Source organism: Excalfactoria chinensis, chromosome Z (assembly GCF_039878825.1).
Source record: "Excalfactoria chinensis isolate bCotChi1 chromosome Z, bCotChi1.hap2, whole genome shotgun sequence".
Taxonomy (NCBI): domain Eukaryota; kingdom Metazoa; phylum Chordata; class Aves; order Galliformes; family Phasianidae; genus Excalfactoria; species Excalfactoria chinensis.
In genome coordinates this window covers 67,396,137-67,413,042 of record NC_092857.1, presented here as the reverse complement: position 1 = coordinate 67,413,042, position 16,906 = coordinate 67,396,137, and the positions used below count along the sequence as shown (strand labels likewise).

The 16,906-nt window shown below is 41.7% G+C and overlaps 1 protein-coding gene across 1 annotated transcript; it reads right to left on the bottom strand.

The window, feature by feature from the left end:
- Positions 1–14,787: 14,787 nt before the first annotated feature.
- LOC140264585 (uncharacterized) lies at positions 14,788–16,333 on the bottom strand. The gene is given in 2 exon segments (XM_072360441.1): positions 14,788–14,869; positions 14,871–16,333. Coding segments are annotated over 2 exon segments (1,545 nt in total).
- Positions 16,334–16,906: the final 573 nt, after the last annotated feature.

The following is a 16,906-nucleotide window of genomic DNA, read 5'->3' as shown; positions in this document are numbered from 1 at the left end:
CTCAGTGTGCCAGATAAGATTGTATGATCTTTCCATCAAAGATCATCCAATCAGCAAGTGCCATGAGGCTGGGAATTTATCTGGGGCATGTAACTACAACCAGCCTTAGATAAGCCTACCACGAGGCCTTGAAGCTGACCACTGAAATCTGAGATTGTTTCAGTTTGGAGGAAAAAAACTGACCAAAACTTTGTCACCTGTTCCATTATAGAAATGGTCATGTTAAATTATCAACTTAGATTGAAAAAAAAAAAAAGAAAAAAAAAAGAAGATTTCACAACGAATTTCACTCCAGGTACTGATTTTTCTTTCTGCTTTAGTCCAGAGGGTAACTATGGTAACACTAGGGGAAAAAAATGCAAACACTGAAACAACCACCTTTATTATTTATTTTCTGTTGGATTTCATCCCATGGAAAAAAAAAAAAAAAAAAAAAAAAAAAAAAAAAAAAAAAAGAGAAAGAGAAAATTATGCTGTTTCTGTTACATCACTTTACAGCATGCAATTTTTTAAACAGGCCTTTTACACTTATAGTATGGCTTGGCACTGGCTGCCTTTGAATTTCCACTACATGAGCACTATGCAGTGATGCTGTACCGCAGCCTGGAAAGTGATGAAACTGGATGACAGGAGAGCGGCCACATGGGAAAAATTAGGGAATACTGTGGGGTTTCTTTTCTTGACTACGAAAAATGGACATTTAGGTCTTAGAACCCATTGCTATCTATCTTCACAACTTAAAGAGAGCATATTATGGTTCATATTGCTTGTACACAGATGAAAGCGTCTTAATCTTGTATACTTTGAAACCTCTGTACAGACTCTTTGGTCTTGATTTGCAGTTTGATCTTTAGCTGAACTATATGTTTAAAACAGTTGTTGTTTTGGACAGAACCTATCATAGAATCGTGGAATCACAGAATCATTAAAGTTGGAAAAGACCTTTAAGACCATCTAGTCCAAACATCAACCCATCCCACCGTGACCACTAACCATGTCCCTCAGTCCCACATCTACACTTTTCTTGAACACCTCCTGGGTGAAGGTCTTCTGAGTAGGTGGATCTCCTGTTTGCCTGTGAAGTGCCCTTGTCTGGCTTGAAGCACAGCATGAGAAGTTGATGTCTCAGACCTACCAATGTGAAGATAAAGATCTAACGACAGCAGCAGAACGGTAGAAAAGATGAGCAAATGAGATTTTCTTGGTGGTAGAGGAGAGTGAAAATCATGGTTAAGGGAAGAAAAAGAACTGAATAGTTAAGCACAGAGAAAACAAATAGTCCTTTGTGCCATACCACACTTTGGAAGATGAGACAGGGACTTCAGCAAGGATCTGTTTCTCAGGAAGATGAAAGATGCATCTTGTTAGGCACTCATCGAGTATTAATACTCTGAACTGAGACCACAGGCACTCGGAAATGATGGAGCTGGACTGGAACATCTGTGCTATGCTTGGGATTCTCAAATGACATCTCTTCCTGCTCAAAGACAGTGAAAGAGGTATTTTATGAACCTGGAAAAATTAGCAGCAATTGCAGTTACTACTGCAAAGCAAAACCAACTGGGTTTGAAGAAGAAAATGAGAGGCAACCTCTGTAAAACCACCCTCCTGCTGCATTTTGTCCCAAACAGAAAAGTGTTCAATTCTGATTAGGGAACCAAAAGGATGATACTGGCACACCAGCATACCACAGCTGTGGGCAACTCACATCACTGATGTGCAATCAGATCACCGTCTGCCTAAAAATGTATATCACAGAATCACAGAATCTGTGGCTGAAGATTCTCCTCAGTGGAAACCAAAGGATCTTAGGGCAATTTGCTCCAGGGCTTTTCATAGCAAAGCATGAATGCACATGCAGAACACCCCTGGAAAGGACAGTAGTGGAATCTTTCACGCATTAAAAAAACACACCTGGCTTCAAAGTGACCTGTGGGAGGCTATCAGAAAAAAGGAGGAAAACATTCCCATTTATCATCAACATCCCACAGGAGCCTTGCTGCCATTTTCCATGGCAATGTCTGGAGGCTGGGCGCTCTGCATCTTTCCAGCCGAGTGATGAAATGAATTACAGCCTTTTCAAATTGCTGCTCAGGATGTGCTCTGCATACAGATTGTGCGAATTCCTTGGCTTTCACTTGCATCCCGAGTAACTGCCTGTTCTTGAATCTTGTTAATAAATCAGAGATGACACTCGTTCAATTGAACCTTGCACGCAGTGGGATTGCCAGCATGCAGGAACAAAAACACCCTATCACAATTCTCTGGAGATCATAGGTAATAAACAGGCAGTCAAAGAAATGTAGGACATGGTGGAAAATGGAGGTCTTGTGCTGGGAAGATGAAAACGTGCGGCCTGATACTGACTTTTTGTTTTATGATGTATCTTGTAGATGCACCTACAGAGAGGCCTCAAGAACCTAGCAATGAAACAGATCACTGTTATTTTCTAATCCAATCATAATTAATTTGGAAGAACTGTAGAAATCATTTTCTTTTGTGTGCACTGTAAATTGGAGTGCGTTCCCATACCAGAATTATGTAATGGTGAGGTGCTGGAAACAGAAGTTTATCCACAGTGATATTTCCAAATTTACAGCTGGTTGGGGCTATCATATTTTACAGTAATACCCAACAAATCAAGTTAAAGACAAATTAAACCTACCTTCCCTTTCATAAACATAATTCTTGAGTATTGCTCAAGAGAAAAAAATGGGTCAGAAGATCCTGTGCTGTTCATCCTGCTAGAAAAGAAATTAAATTTAGTAACTCTGAAAGGTCTTTGGACAATGGAGCTAGACAAATGGTTTTTGGCAGGAGCCTGATTCTCAGTTGCCAGACTCTCTCTGCAGGAGCTTCACCTTTCTTGGTGGAAGCCCTTCTGTTTCTCTCTGTGGGCTTTTCCATCTGTATACCTATAGCTGAGCTATCCTCCTTCCTGAGCCTCTGGAATTTCCACAGAAGTAAATGAGTGAGCGACGTAAATCACAACACTCAGAGCATCACCAAGTGTGCTTTTTTAAAATGTAAAATGTGTGATACTGTAACACTACCTATGATCTGATCACAAATCCTAAGAAGACGGGCAAGAAGATGGTGTATTATTTCTCTCATGGAATAGCAAAAAAATCTGTGCATGGATACAGTTAACAAACAACCAGTGCACGTTCAGTTATTTAAGCCAGTGTGTTTAAATACAGTACTTTTCAGTCGAAGGTCTCACTGAACAGGTGCCATGAAGACTGCCAAACTCAGTTCTTGCCTATATCAAAAATCTTCCAAAAGTGCTTTTACCCAAATTTTCTTTGCATTGCATCAAATGGGGACAACATCCTCAGTCCCCTACTGAAAAAAGTAACTTTCATTTCCCCTTCTTGCATGGGGCAGGTTGTGTAAGACGGAGTTTGAAGCAGTAGTTCCATCCCTAGGCAATTTCTAAGGCTTAAATCATTATTGCAATTTATTTATTTATTTTTTAATGTTTATGGGGAGGATTTTGAATGACTTCTCCAATCAGGCTGATACAGTAAAAATAAAAATAAAAATAAAAAGTTAAAAAGTTTTCATTTCACATCTCTTAAAAAAAAAAAAAAAAAAAAAAAAAAAAAAAAAAAAAACTGAAAAACTTGGAGCTGGTAAATTTCCATTAAAAATTTTTCTTCAGGAAAAAAAAAAAAAAAAAAAAATTGATGTATACATGTTAGATCCAATTGCCTCAGAGCCTGCAGCATTTAATTCCAGCCACTGGAATAAGCAGCCACCAGAATTCAGCTGCTCCAGAAGGATGAATTAAGAGAAGAAATTGCTCAGATAATGGAGCTCTGAGCCAAGAGCAATTAACACTCTGACCTGCCCCCAGAAACGGACAGCAGAATGAGTTATTTGCCATTAAAGCAGTAATCAGAGGAAAGGATGCTGCAGTTCTTCTGCTGCAGGATTATGTTAAAGTAACCCCCAATAGAACGAGCCCAAGTAATTCATAGAATCACAGAATAACTGGGTTTGCGGGGACCTCAAAACCTAACCAGCTCCAACCACCTGCCATAGGCAGGGCTGCCACCCAGCAGCTCAGGTTAGAGCAGGGCCCATCCAACCTTCCTTGCAGTGCCTGCAGGGGTGGGCACCCACAGCTTCTCTGGGCAGCCATATCAGGGCCTCACCTCTCATCTGAGAGAAGAATTCCTTCTCACAGTTCACCTGACCTCCTCTTTTCTTGAGTCAAAACTGTTCCCACTTGTTCTATCACCATCAGACCATGTAAAGACCCACCCTTCAACTTTTTGTAAGTCCCACTCAAGTCCTGGAAATGGGCAATGAGAACTCTCTAGAGCCTTCCTCTTGTCAAGCTGAACAAGCCCAGCTCTCTTAGCCTGTTTTCAAAGGAGGGATGCTGCAGTTCTCTGGTTATCTTCATAGCCTTCTCTTGACCTTCTCCATCAGCTCTGCATCTTCCTTATGCCAGGGTCCCCTGGGCTGGGGATAGTACTCCATATAGGGTCTCACAAGGGCAGAGTAGAGTGAGGCCATCACCTCCCTGCCCTGGTGGCCACCCCTCTGCTGATGCAGCCCAGAATACCATTGGCCTTCCTGGCTGCAGTAACATACTGCTGGCTCATGTCCAGCCTTTTGTCCATCAGGACCCCCAAGTCCTGTAGATCTGCTCTCAGTGAGTTCTCACAGTCTCTACTCATGTCTGGGTTTGGCCTGACTCAAATAAAACACCTTGATCTTGGCTGTGTTGAACCTCGTCAGATTCAGATAGACTCACTTCTCAAGCCCATCCAGGCATCCCCTACTTCTGTTGTGTCAACTGCACCACTCAGCTTGGTGTAATCAGCAGACTTGCTGAGGGTGCACTCTGTCCTGATGTGATGTCACTGATAAAGAATTTGAAAAGCACCAGTCCCAAGATGGACTCCTGTGGGACACCACTCATGACCAAACTCCACTCATTAAATTCATTTATCCATCTGTTAAATCCATACCTCTTGAATTTAGAGACAAAGATGTGGAGTGGGATATGCCAAAGGCCTTGCAGAAGTCCAGGCTGGATGCCACAAGGACATGAACCCTCAGTGTGGTTCTTCCTCTACACTGTAGGCCAGCAGAGGTCTGAAAAGATGCTGAAATTGACAATTAGTACTACTCCCTGATGCCACCTCTCTGCAAGTGGTTTTTCTATGGAAGGCTGAGAAATAGCTTCAGATCTAATTTCCAAATGCTTTCACCTTCCACTCATCAATATTTGAAATGAGTTTGGTATTGCTTCAAAACCAGCTTTCTCAGGCACAGGACATAGCTGGGAAAGTGAGATGCTCTTTTTGGTACTGGGTAGGGCAAAATGTGTTTTGAAGTGTTAATAGTGAAAAGTTAATAGTGGTGAATCCCAGTGAGTTTTTGATCCCTTTTCCAAACTGATAGTTGTCAGCGTGGAAAAGATGTGTGAATCTTAACTTCTTCACACTTTGCATTGCACATTATTGTCTTCTACTTGCAGGTGTGCTCTGTGACAATTGCTCATAAAGCATGGTGCATCTCATGGCTGCATGAGAAGAAAGAGGCTCTAATTCTGACATCCCTCAGAAATTCTGCTCAATCCCAAAACATGCTTCCTGACACCACATGTTGAATCCCACCTCCCTGCAGGCAGTTAGCCTCTTGCTCTGCAGGTAGAACTGGAGACCTCTCCTTCTGACCCTCTGGAGTGCCACCTGCAGACCATGGGGATGGTCAGCCTCCATTGACAGCCTTCAGAGCACAAAGGGTGGGATCTCCTTAGCTGTTGGGGTACCCCTGCTGACACCATGCCATTGCACTCCCTGCTGTTCCTGGAGATGTGCCATAGGCCATGAAACCTTACGCTGGTCTCAGCCTCTTGGCATCCTGCTGTCTGGTGAAGCTAATGTGGAACATATTACACACAATAATTGCCACTGCACACTTGGACACACACTGCCTGTAAGCCCACATTCAGCAAAAGAACATTTAGTTTAATCTTTTATTTTCTCTCTTTTTTTTCCCCCTGATTACATTATGTTACAGAAAGTGCAAACATCTTAATGGGTTTCAGAGTAAAACTGATATTTTTAGGGAAATTGGGAATAGAAAGCCTGATTTGCTAAAAATGTGATTATATATCCTAAAACTCTGTGAATGCAAATTATTTTGCAAGTCCTTTTTCATACTTCTTAGATGTCGTGAAATCAATGATATATTTATAGCTATGAAGTGTGTCTTGCTGGCAGCCTTAATTGGGTTGAAATAAAACCTGCTTTCCTTCCCTCCAGGAATGGTGATTTACTGTCTTAAATACTCAGTGCTTGGCCAGAATGGCAGTCAGCACCTTTCCCCTTCAGTGATGGTGGGAGATAAGCACTGGGCTGCCTTTCTTTCATCTCCATGGCACAGCTGGGAGGAGCAGAAAGAGGAGTGAACGATAAGGAGCTGAACTGAGGTATTCCCTCCTCCAGTTCCCTCCTTCCTCTTTCTGCTTCAAGGAAAATGAAAGGAGGTACATAATGCCTGAAAGGATTTACTGTTCTTCATTGGAGAATTTCTTTCCATCTTTATGGCTTTTGGGTGGTTTGAAATAGAGAGATAATAGATGTTTTCTCAGCACCTGAACACATTCTGATCTCCTCCTGCAAAGCAAGAGATCATGACTGCAGTATTTGACCCATATGTGTGTTCTACATTGAAGCCTGTGCTCTTCCCACAGCTCTGATTTGAACACATGTTGAAAGGAATCCTGTAGTACAAGAGAGAGGTCTATTTGGCACTACATGGCACAATTATCAAACTTTTCTTGTTGCACTAGTGTAAATCCCCTATGGATTCACAGAGGAGTAACAAACAGAAGAACTGCATCCCAGTAACTTTACAGTGAGACGTAAGGTTTTCCATAGCTTCTATTGAAAGAGAGTGGATTTTCCCCACTGTCATCCCACATGTTTAGACTCTTACAGAAATTCAGGTGGGATCCAAATTCTGCCAGCAGGGTTCAGCCTCTTCCTTGCCATGGTAGGATGCAATTTTGACAGGGCAGTTTCTTTTCAGTGATGCTTACTGTGACACCCCCACATTTATGTCATATAAGGGCATTATTGCCTTTACAAATCACTTCAAACGTATAAAACCTGTCACTGATCTTTTGCTTCCTTCCTTCCTGGCCTATTTTTTTCTGCAGAGTTCTTTTTACAGATCTGGAAAAAAAAAGCACGTGTTTTACTCCCCATCTGTATACTTCTGCATACAAAGGGAAGAGAGATGGTTTGCTGTTTTGAGATGCCTCACCCAAAGATGTAAAATTCAAACCAAGTTTTGCAGCCACTTACAGATGTCCGTGAGAAGCTTCCTGGTATAAAACAATTGCATAACTGTGGGAGTTTGTAGTGTCCTTAAAAGTTTCACATAAGTTACAAGGGAGGGCAGGAGATTTTTCTTTTGTTTTCTGGATTGATTATAGCTACTTCAAAGCAAACAGTGTCTCTAAATTTCCTGATGCTACTCCCATGTTTACCTCTACTGTTATCAATCTTGAATACACAGTGATAGCAGAAGAAGTTAGAGAGAAGGTTTTTGAGTGCATTCAGTGAATATCTAGATTTGTGTCCTTGGAACAGTAGTGAAATGAGCACTTTGCCACTTGTTGTAATGCCAGTGAAGAGTTATTCTGAAAGTCTCACTAGAAAATGCTTGTGTCAAATCCTGTCCTCACTTATCTCCACTGACTGCACTCAGCTCACTGGATACCAGAGAAGTGGCTGAAAATTCAGGCTGGGTGTTGAGAAAACTTCTCCAAAAGAGTAAATACATCAGCACAGGTTGCTCATGGAGGTGGTGGAGTCACTTTCCCTGGAGGTGCTCAAGAGACTTGTAGCTGTAGCACTGAGGGACCCAGTCAGTGGGCATGCTGGAGGTTGGACTGGATGATCTTGGGGGTCTTTTCCAACATTAGCGATTCTATCATTCTTTGGAAGCAGTTCTTCCTTTTGATGTTTTAATCCTCAAGTAACCTACATCTCCATCATCTGTTCCAACGCTGCTTCCCAGTCTGGTGCAAAACATTTAGTGAGGTAACAAAAATAGCCATGAAAATGATCCAGTAAAGATATAATAGGCACTGCCCAAAGAGTGCTGTAACTCAGGGAGTGTGTGAGACATTAAGCTCTTGATAGCTTCTGTCTGTACTTAGATAGCTTGCATTCCCCCATGGAAACTACTTGTATATCATTTTAAGGCCTGTTTCAACAACAAAGAAAAACGATGCTGTGTTAAGCTGAAGCGTTTGGCAATGAATCCACAGGATTCATGTGTGGTGAGATGAAAAACGCAGACACAGAAGGTGGTTCCCATTGTAACTTTGGAGCACTGGGATGTATTGTGTTATATTTCCGTGTTAATTCTGCAAGTGTGTGTTTCTGGGGGGTTTTGGGACAGCTTTCTCTACTGGGTTAGCCAGTCAGCACTTTACAGAAGGCTCTTTTGCACATGTGCAGCCATGACTACCGTTCTGTTTTTCTTCTTGGTCATTGATTTGAATGGGGTTTTGTTTACATAATGACTCAGAATAGCTTCTTTTCAGAAAACTACCTTTATTTGCACGTAAATAAGAGTATTCATGTACAAACAAGCATGTTCTTCAGTCACTTTTCTGAATCTATTTTTAAAATATTTCAGCTAGCTGTAACAATTGCATCCCCTCACCAAGAGGACAATCACACATCACACAGAGTAAACAATGAATGGAAATATCTCATTCATTTCAATGGGAACTGCTCTAAGTCAGAATGATCAATGGGAACAAACAAATCATAGACTGAAATCGGTCCACATGTTGCACGTGGAGATGTGCTTTATGAATAAATTAATGCAACTTAGATTTGTTCACAAGACAATTCAGAAACAGAAAATCTCAGATTATTCACATATCGTGTTGATAATGGATAACTAAGCTCAGTCAATACCAATACCAAATTAAATGCCATCAAAATACCGCAGAGTTACATTTTAAATAGATCCGGAAACAGGTAATAAATGAAATGCATTAATGCAGATTGCTTCTGTAATTAATGTAACTCCATAGGAAAACCAAATGTGATCTTTTCCCTCGTTGAGCTATTTTTCAGTAAACATTTAATAATTCTGAATGCACATAGTGCACTGAGTAGCTGCACTGAGATGAACTTTGCAGTTACACTTCATTGCATTTCCCAAGAGCTGCAGGTCTGTCCAATTCTAGTAATGATTTGCTAGCTCTAACTGCTTGAGTCCTAATGTAAATCTTAATTTTGAGGTGGTGTTGTGTCTGAAAACAGCACTTCAGAACACTGCAAATGTTTGCTGTGCTGATCATGCTCCTTTTTCAGTGTTCTGAAGTACTCCTTCTTCCCATTTCTCTCCAGATGAGAGTGCAGGGCTGCTATTGTCTTTCCCACAGAGGAAGGCGGGGTTTCTCCTCTGTTTGGCTCATCAGTCTATGAGCTGACATGGGCTGAGTTAATGGCAATGACAGAAAAGTCTATACTGTGCTTCACGAGGAAGCACTTTCTCCTCTCTCCTTTTCTTAGTGCTCTCATTCTTCTTCTGAATAAATAAATAAATAAATAAAATCAGATGTTTTCCTTGCATCAGCAGTGAGATAGTGATACTGGGTAAAGCAATAAAGTGATGTCCAGTAGCACGGGAACCCACTGAACTACACTTTCTGGGCAGAAAAGAAATCATCTGAAATGCTTCAGAGACATAGTGAAGAACTGAGCACCTGTATTAGTTCTTAACTGAAGCAGTAAATTCTTTACAGCATCCTATGGCAATATCAACCCATAAAGAAGGCTTTCCTACCTTTCACACTGGTGTAGGCGTGCTACACTGACAACGGCAGGTAGGATGCAGCTGACTGGATGGCAGCTGTGCTGCTGTTACACTCTGTTCTACTGAAGAAAAGCTGGAAGGTATACTGCAAATTGGTTTCCTACACTCTCACCAATAGTCCTGGTTTTAATCTGCACCCCTTCCTCTCACATCCAGATAATTTTCCTCTTCTTTTCCCCTCCGCCATTAGTCTTCACAAGGAACTTTTAACGTTCCTTCTCACACAAGCTATGAACAGTGGCTCATTTTAAGTCTTTTAAGTCTGTGTAGCAAACACTGCAAGAATGACTCACAGCTTTTTCCACACGTAGTGCTAAAACCCACTTTTAATCTCCATATGCTTTATGTCTTGCTTAGATGAGGGGAGAGTCTTCAATTACACTTCTGAATATGTGCACTTTTGTATACTTACTTAGTATGTGTACTTTCTTGCTGTGTGTTGGCTATTAAACTTGAACTACAGAAAAATAAAATAAAGAGAGGGATAGTAAAAAAGGACCCCAACTTGAAATAAGCATGCAGGAATCCATGGAAAGCTTTTCATGTCTATGCATGCACCTCAGAAGCTTCATCACAAGTCCCTGTCCCAGATGGAAGATGCCAGGAAGGAGCAGGAAGCACTTGCCTCTTCAGAATTATGACTTTCTTTCTTTACAGGTACCACTATGAAGTGTCAAACATTTATCCTTGGTATATCACCCACTAGTCTTTATTAAAATCAATAGGGAATAAACAGGTCTTGTTGATCCAGGAGGTGTGAGTTAAGATCAGTACTCTGTTACGGATTACTTACATGGCTTCTGGTAAATTTTTTCTGCCATGTTGTCCCATGGCCATGAAGCAGGCCCCACAGACCTTCCTTTTCCCATCTTACAGAATCAATACAAGTATACATATATTAAAGACATGAAATACCTAGATAACCATACTAGTAATACTGATTACCTCTAAATTTACAGAGGTAAATCACATCAGGAGAAAATCACTCCCTTGTTCTAGAACATGGTGTAATGTACTTTGAACTTTGAAGGACAGAGATACTTTGCCATTCTCAGTTTATAATAATGCTGTCCTGTCACAAAAAGCTGTTTATTAGGCAGTTTAGTGGCATACTTCTTTAGCTGTGCAAGGCTAAAAATCAGCCCCAGTGAATTCAGCCCAGTGAATACTGTTCTAGGGAATATCACTACGTTAGTGAAGTGTACAAAACCAAATTGCATAAAAGGGCAACCAATAAACAAAATGAGTAAATGAATTTGAGGTCATCATATAACCACTGTTGTATATTTAAATGAGACATTCTCCCCTGATTCTGCTGGGGTTTATTCCTCTGTTTTTTTGTTTTTATTTTTGTTTTTTTTTTGTTTTTTTAATCACTTACAGTATATATCACTCAGCCTCAAGTTGCCAGCTCACCATCTCTGGAGGTGTTCAAGAAGTGTGTAGATGTGGCACTGAGGTGCATGGCTTATTATGCCTGATGCGAATGGGCTGATCATTGATCTTGGTGATCTTAATGGTATTTTGCAACTTCAGTGATTCTATGAAATACATGCTTATCCAACTTGACATTCCTTTTTCCTGCTCCAGGAGCATCTCCCTGGGTATAGTGATGGCTCAAAGTGTGTGCACACGCAGTAGACTGGTGAATAGATTCAGGTAGTAGTAGTTCCTTCACTTTGCAAATACAGATTGATTACCATGCTGAAGAAGGTGGGGAGTACAGAGAAAGGCTTGGACTACCCCAAAAATACATTGCCTGACTACCTTTTCTATGGGTGAAAGGGAAAAAAAAAAAAAAAAAAAGAGGTGGAGGAGGAGTCGCAAAAACATTTATTTCAGTCTCCAGGAAATGTCTCCAGGCAAAGGACACTTATTTAAGCTATGACAGGTGGGAACAATTCATATATTTTGAGGCAGGCATGGCTGATGAAATTATGCTTCTTTTGACTTGGGGTATCAGTTTTGATGATTGAAAAGTTCCCTTCTGGCTTTAAAATCAGTGGAGCTACCCATGCGAACAGTGTTTTACAGAAGCTTGCTACGCAGCAAATAGCTGTACCTGCATTAAATTTCTTCAGGAAATAACCTAAGAAACTTAATCTGATGGCTACAATCTGTTATAGTCACTGTTGTATTGTGAAAGACCAGTGACCATGCATTAAATTAGGTCATGTGCATGCTTACTGCAACACCGAAAGCAAACAAGACGGTGGAGACCCAGAATCACCTACCAACTAGAAGACAGGAATAAACAAACTTGGAAATCAAGTGTGATATTTTAATAGAGAATACAACTAATGTGAAAGCACAGGTTAGCTGGAGATCAGTTCTGGAAGATGGATCTCTTAGCACATCTGCATTGGGAGTTCCTTGTAAACAGCTATTTAAAGGAGCATGCTGTACAAAGATAGATCAAGAAATTAAGCATCCCAGTTAGGCCTGGGATATTTGCTGTAATATGTGTTGAAATGGCTGAAAACCACACTCAGCCATAGTCACTGAATTCAAGGTAGGCACTGCTCTTTCCAAAGAGATGAGTTACTGACTGTTGATTGGATGGGAGACTTTGTGTGGCTGATGTCCTAACACACACCTGCCTACAGGGGATATGATCTCATACTGTGGAAATACCCTTAGCAGTGTAATGCTGCTGGAAAGAGGAGAATCACCCCAAAGTGGGCAATATTGTCACTACAGAAGCACCTAATTTTTGCAAGTTTGGGAGGTAAGCTTTTGGATGGGAGGGGAAAGACGGCATTTCCTCTTCTGACACTATGATCTTTTTGTGTTGCGATGTTGTGTCCATGTCTTGCAGTCATAGTTTAAGTAGTATGCACAAAAATAGGCTGCATGCCACCATAGGGCTGTGAGAACAGAAACTTGAAAGATGCTGTTGCTGAAAGTTGGGGGAGGTTAATCTACTTGATGCAGGGGAAATGTCCGCATCACCACGTGCAACTGCTTGCACAGGGAACAAAAATAAAGGCATGCTCAAAGTAGAAATAAAACATTTTTAAGTGAGGTTAATTGTGATCAACTCTTATAGAATCTGGTAATTATAAACGAAAAACATTAATTTTATAAAGAGTCAAGGACAAATAATTCTCCTATGAAAAGTAAATGACTGCATGTTTATTAAAAAAGCTAAGTCATTAACAAAGAAAATTCTAACCTACAAGCAAAACCAGAATATTTTTGCTGTACAACAGTGTTCTTGTTGTCATAAGCCAATACTGAAGTTGAAAGAAGTAGAAAATTTAGCTACAATTTAACAGTCTCCCTGGAGCACAAAGGAGTGGAGTGCTGCAAGGCAAAGCATTGGTAGGAGACATTTAGATTTAATTAGCAGTAAAGGCAGTGGCATTCCAGCTAATAGGCTAAACCCAACCAGTGGCTGACCTACGCTTGCATCTTAAATGTTAATGGCTTGGCTCCCTGTAGCATGACTTGCAGGAAAAAAAAATCCTGAAACAAGTATTTTGTTATTTTCTCCAAACTCTTACTAATTTGGTGGATGGATACATGCAAACTAACAGCCTTGGTATTTGTCTTTGCCCTCTTCAAATCTTGATTGATGCCCTTAGTGTGATTTGAAATCATTCTTGTTTAACTGGATTTTGGGGACTCAAGAAACAACCTCAGAATGAGAATTTGCTACAAGTCATTCATAGTTATGAGGCAACTATGACTCAACATTCAGAAAAATGCTGCTATAGAGGAATTCTGAGTTGATTTTTGGGTTCTTGCTATTAATATCTGAAGAGGGGTTAAAAGAGGCCTTAGTGGCTTTGCAGGGGCAGGACTGGTTACCTATCTGTCAACAGGAAAAAATCATTTAAGATTTAGATCAGGTGAACTGAACAAAACACATCTTCAAACTAGTCGGCTAGATCTGGGAAAGTTGTTTTGGAACAGCTACTGTAGGAGAGGTGCTGGCTGTATTATAGGGCTTTCTGAGGAGAAAGATAACACAAGCTGGTGAGCCTGTGGTTTTCGGTTGGCCTTTGAGGAAAATGTGAATTAATAACTGCCATAAAGTGTGATAAAAGGTAAACAAGGCACAGGGTTTTGTCAGTAGGCTTCATATCTAGAGATTTGCTACTGGTTGACATTGTCCTACTCAGAGTATTTTTCAGGTCCTAAAATACTGCTTTGTTTTAAGATCACTGCCTCAGTTTTTTTTCATGTAAAGTTGTGATTTGGAATGAAGTAAGAATTGCCAGGTAGCGTTCCTGTCTCTTGTAAATGGCTTGTTAGAATAACTGGCTTCAGCCTGCTTTGTCATCAGACACTGCGTTGTGTCCTCTTGCTATCTGTATTTAGATTTTATGCTTCCTGAGCTGCAGCTGATTTTGTAGGTAGTTCTACCAACAAAAAGTTTAAAAAATAAAAATAAAAATAAAGACCCTGCTCCACTTTTCTGAACATCTTCAGACAGCACCAACATTGAACTGTAGCAGGAAGGCACCCAAAACCAAAAGAGAAGTTGCTAGATGAGACCAGACATGTCCAGCTTGTGGGCCTGTACCAGCTAGCAGTGCACCTTGTTGCCATGCTGCTGTGGTGGCTCTTCTCCCTCAGGCAGCCTGGCCTAGCTCTGGCCACTCACCCATCACTCAACACCCACCATAATATTGTCTCAAGTGAATTCTTCTTCACTCAGCATTACCCAAGCAAGACAGAAGATTGGAAATGTATAAATTATAGACCACAGATTAACTTTTTTTATTTTTTTGAACAAAGTCTAAATGCTTTATTAACATTTCAACATAACTTACATTGCTGGAACTGCTATTCAATATGTATGCAGTAACACATTTCTACTTCTCAGTTGAGATCAACTTGTATCACACTCACTGATACACCGGTACAGTACACCGGTACAGTTTGGAATTACTCCTATCTTAAGAACTAAACTGAACAAACTAAACTGGTGATGTTCCTGTGCTTGTTAGGAAGTGCCATGGTGTCTGCTGCTCTTCCTTCATGGGCTCTCCACACTTGGACTTCTCCTTTTCTTCTTCTTTTTCTTCTTTTTCTTTGGTTCTGCCTCACTGCTCGCTTGGTTGTCTGAAGGACTGCCAGTGTATTTGTACCAATCTCTGGATGCGGAGATAATTTTCTTGAGGATGCGTGTTTCCTCCATACTGGTGCTTCCCTTATCTGTGTTTTCTAAGTACCGAGTTTTGCACTTTCTTTTTCCTCCAGGCTTTTCGCTTATTCTGTTTGTCTCTCTGGAAGGGCTCCCTGATCTGGAGCTTGACTGACTCCTTGATCTGCATTGTCTGTAATGGGAGTCATCTCCCTCATGTAGTCCCATCTGACTTGGCAGATCTGTACTTTCTGCGAAGGGCTGGATCCCGAATTCTGGACCAGCAGGCTTCTTTGAAGAGTGAGCTTCAGCATGAGTCCTCTTCCTGCAGGAGGGGCTGTCTCTGGCTGTCTTTTGACTGCAAGAAGGGTAGTCATGCTCATATCCGCAGCCTCCTCCGTAGTGATGGTCACTGTCTTGGCTGCTTGGTCTTCTTTGGCCATGGCCTTTGTGATGTGCCAGTGATCTGCTGGAATCTCTCCTGCTTTTTTTGTCCCGGTGTTTGCTACCATCTCTGCTTCTTGAGCGCTTCTTTTTACGATGGTGTTCACTGTGACGCTTCCTACAAGGCTCATGGCCATGACTGCTGTCACTGTTCTGTGGAAAGTCCTGCAGACTCCTGGTCTTTCTCTTTTTGGACAGTCTTTGGACTGACTGCTCTTTCTTCATGTGTTTCCTCTTCTTCTCAATGAACTCCTCAGAGTCTGAGGACGGCTCGGTCAGTTCTGGTGTCCTATCAGCATAGCCACTGATATCCTGATACTCTGCTGAAGAGTCACTGTCACTGTAGTCAACACCAGCCTGTAGCCGAAGCCGCAGCTTGATTCTCTTCCAAGTAGGTTTCTTGTCAGAGCTCCCTGGTAACTCCTGCTGAGGAGCTGTGGTTGCACCACGCTCTTCTAAAGTGGAGGATGAAGGGCCTGGAGATTCATCGTCCCAGGGACTCTGACCAACAGCAGAAACAGATGAGCTGTGCTTTGTCACAAGAGTATCTACAGGATCTGCTGAGTTTGAGCCACTTCCTTCATCATGCGGGGGTGTAAGATAGTTGTAGCTGTCTGGCAGATCATATATGTGCAAGTTCAAAGGGTTTTGGGCAAAAGTGATGGTGCTGCCCACGTGGCTGGACGAAGCAGCCTCTGCTGAAGGCGTGACTCTGTATTCCTTAAAGTCATTGTCAGCACAGATTGTATGAAATATTGCAATGAAGGGCAGTTTGCAGAGTGGGCATTCTGCTTTGGTTTTTGCCCGGTCCTGGACACAACGGAAGTAGAACCTGTGCCAGCAATTGTCTAGGTAGGCAACGTTGTCAAATCTGTCCAAGCAAATAGGACACTTGGAGTCAGGAGAGGTGTCCACAGTCATGGCCTACAGCTTGCTGATGCTAACTTTGGGCTAACAGCTGCTGTCCTCTGCAAACAGGCTGTGGAAGCTGTGCTCTACAAAAGAAAGAGACAAAAATACGTCTTCTTCCTTCCCAGGAGAAATAAAGTGTTAAACTCTAGGTGCAGAAACGTGCAACAGCCACCTTTAATGCCAGCATTAGTCCTGAGACACAACCAACCAAAGCAGCAGTACAACGTAGCTGCTTCATGTGCTGTCTTTGCAGCAGTGTTTGTCTTTTCAGTGCTGCAGGATTGAATCGTGCTGGCAGATGCGACTCTAGCAGGCAATAACTCTCGTCTTCCCACCCCACTCACAGGTGACCACTTTGGCATGATCAGTAAGTTTAGGATTCACACAGAGTCTTCCAAAACACGCTTCCAAAAGGGACCAGCACTTACATGTAAAAAACAGGAGAAGCTTCCTCTGTCTTTTGAGAAATCAGGTTCACACACCGTCTCTGTGCGTTCAGCTGGGCTAACAGCACCGAGTGAAGCACACGCAGAACAGAAGTCCAGTCTGAACTGGTCTTGCTTTTGTGACGTCAGCAGCTAC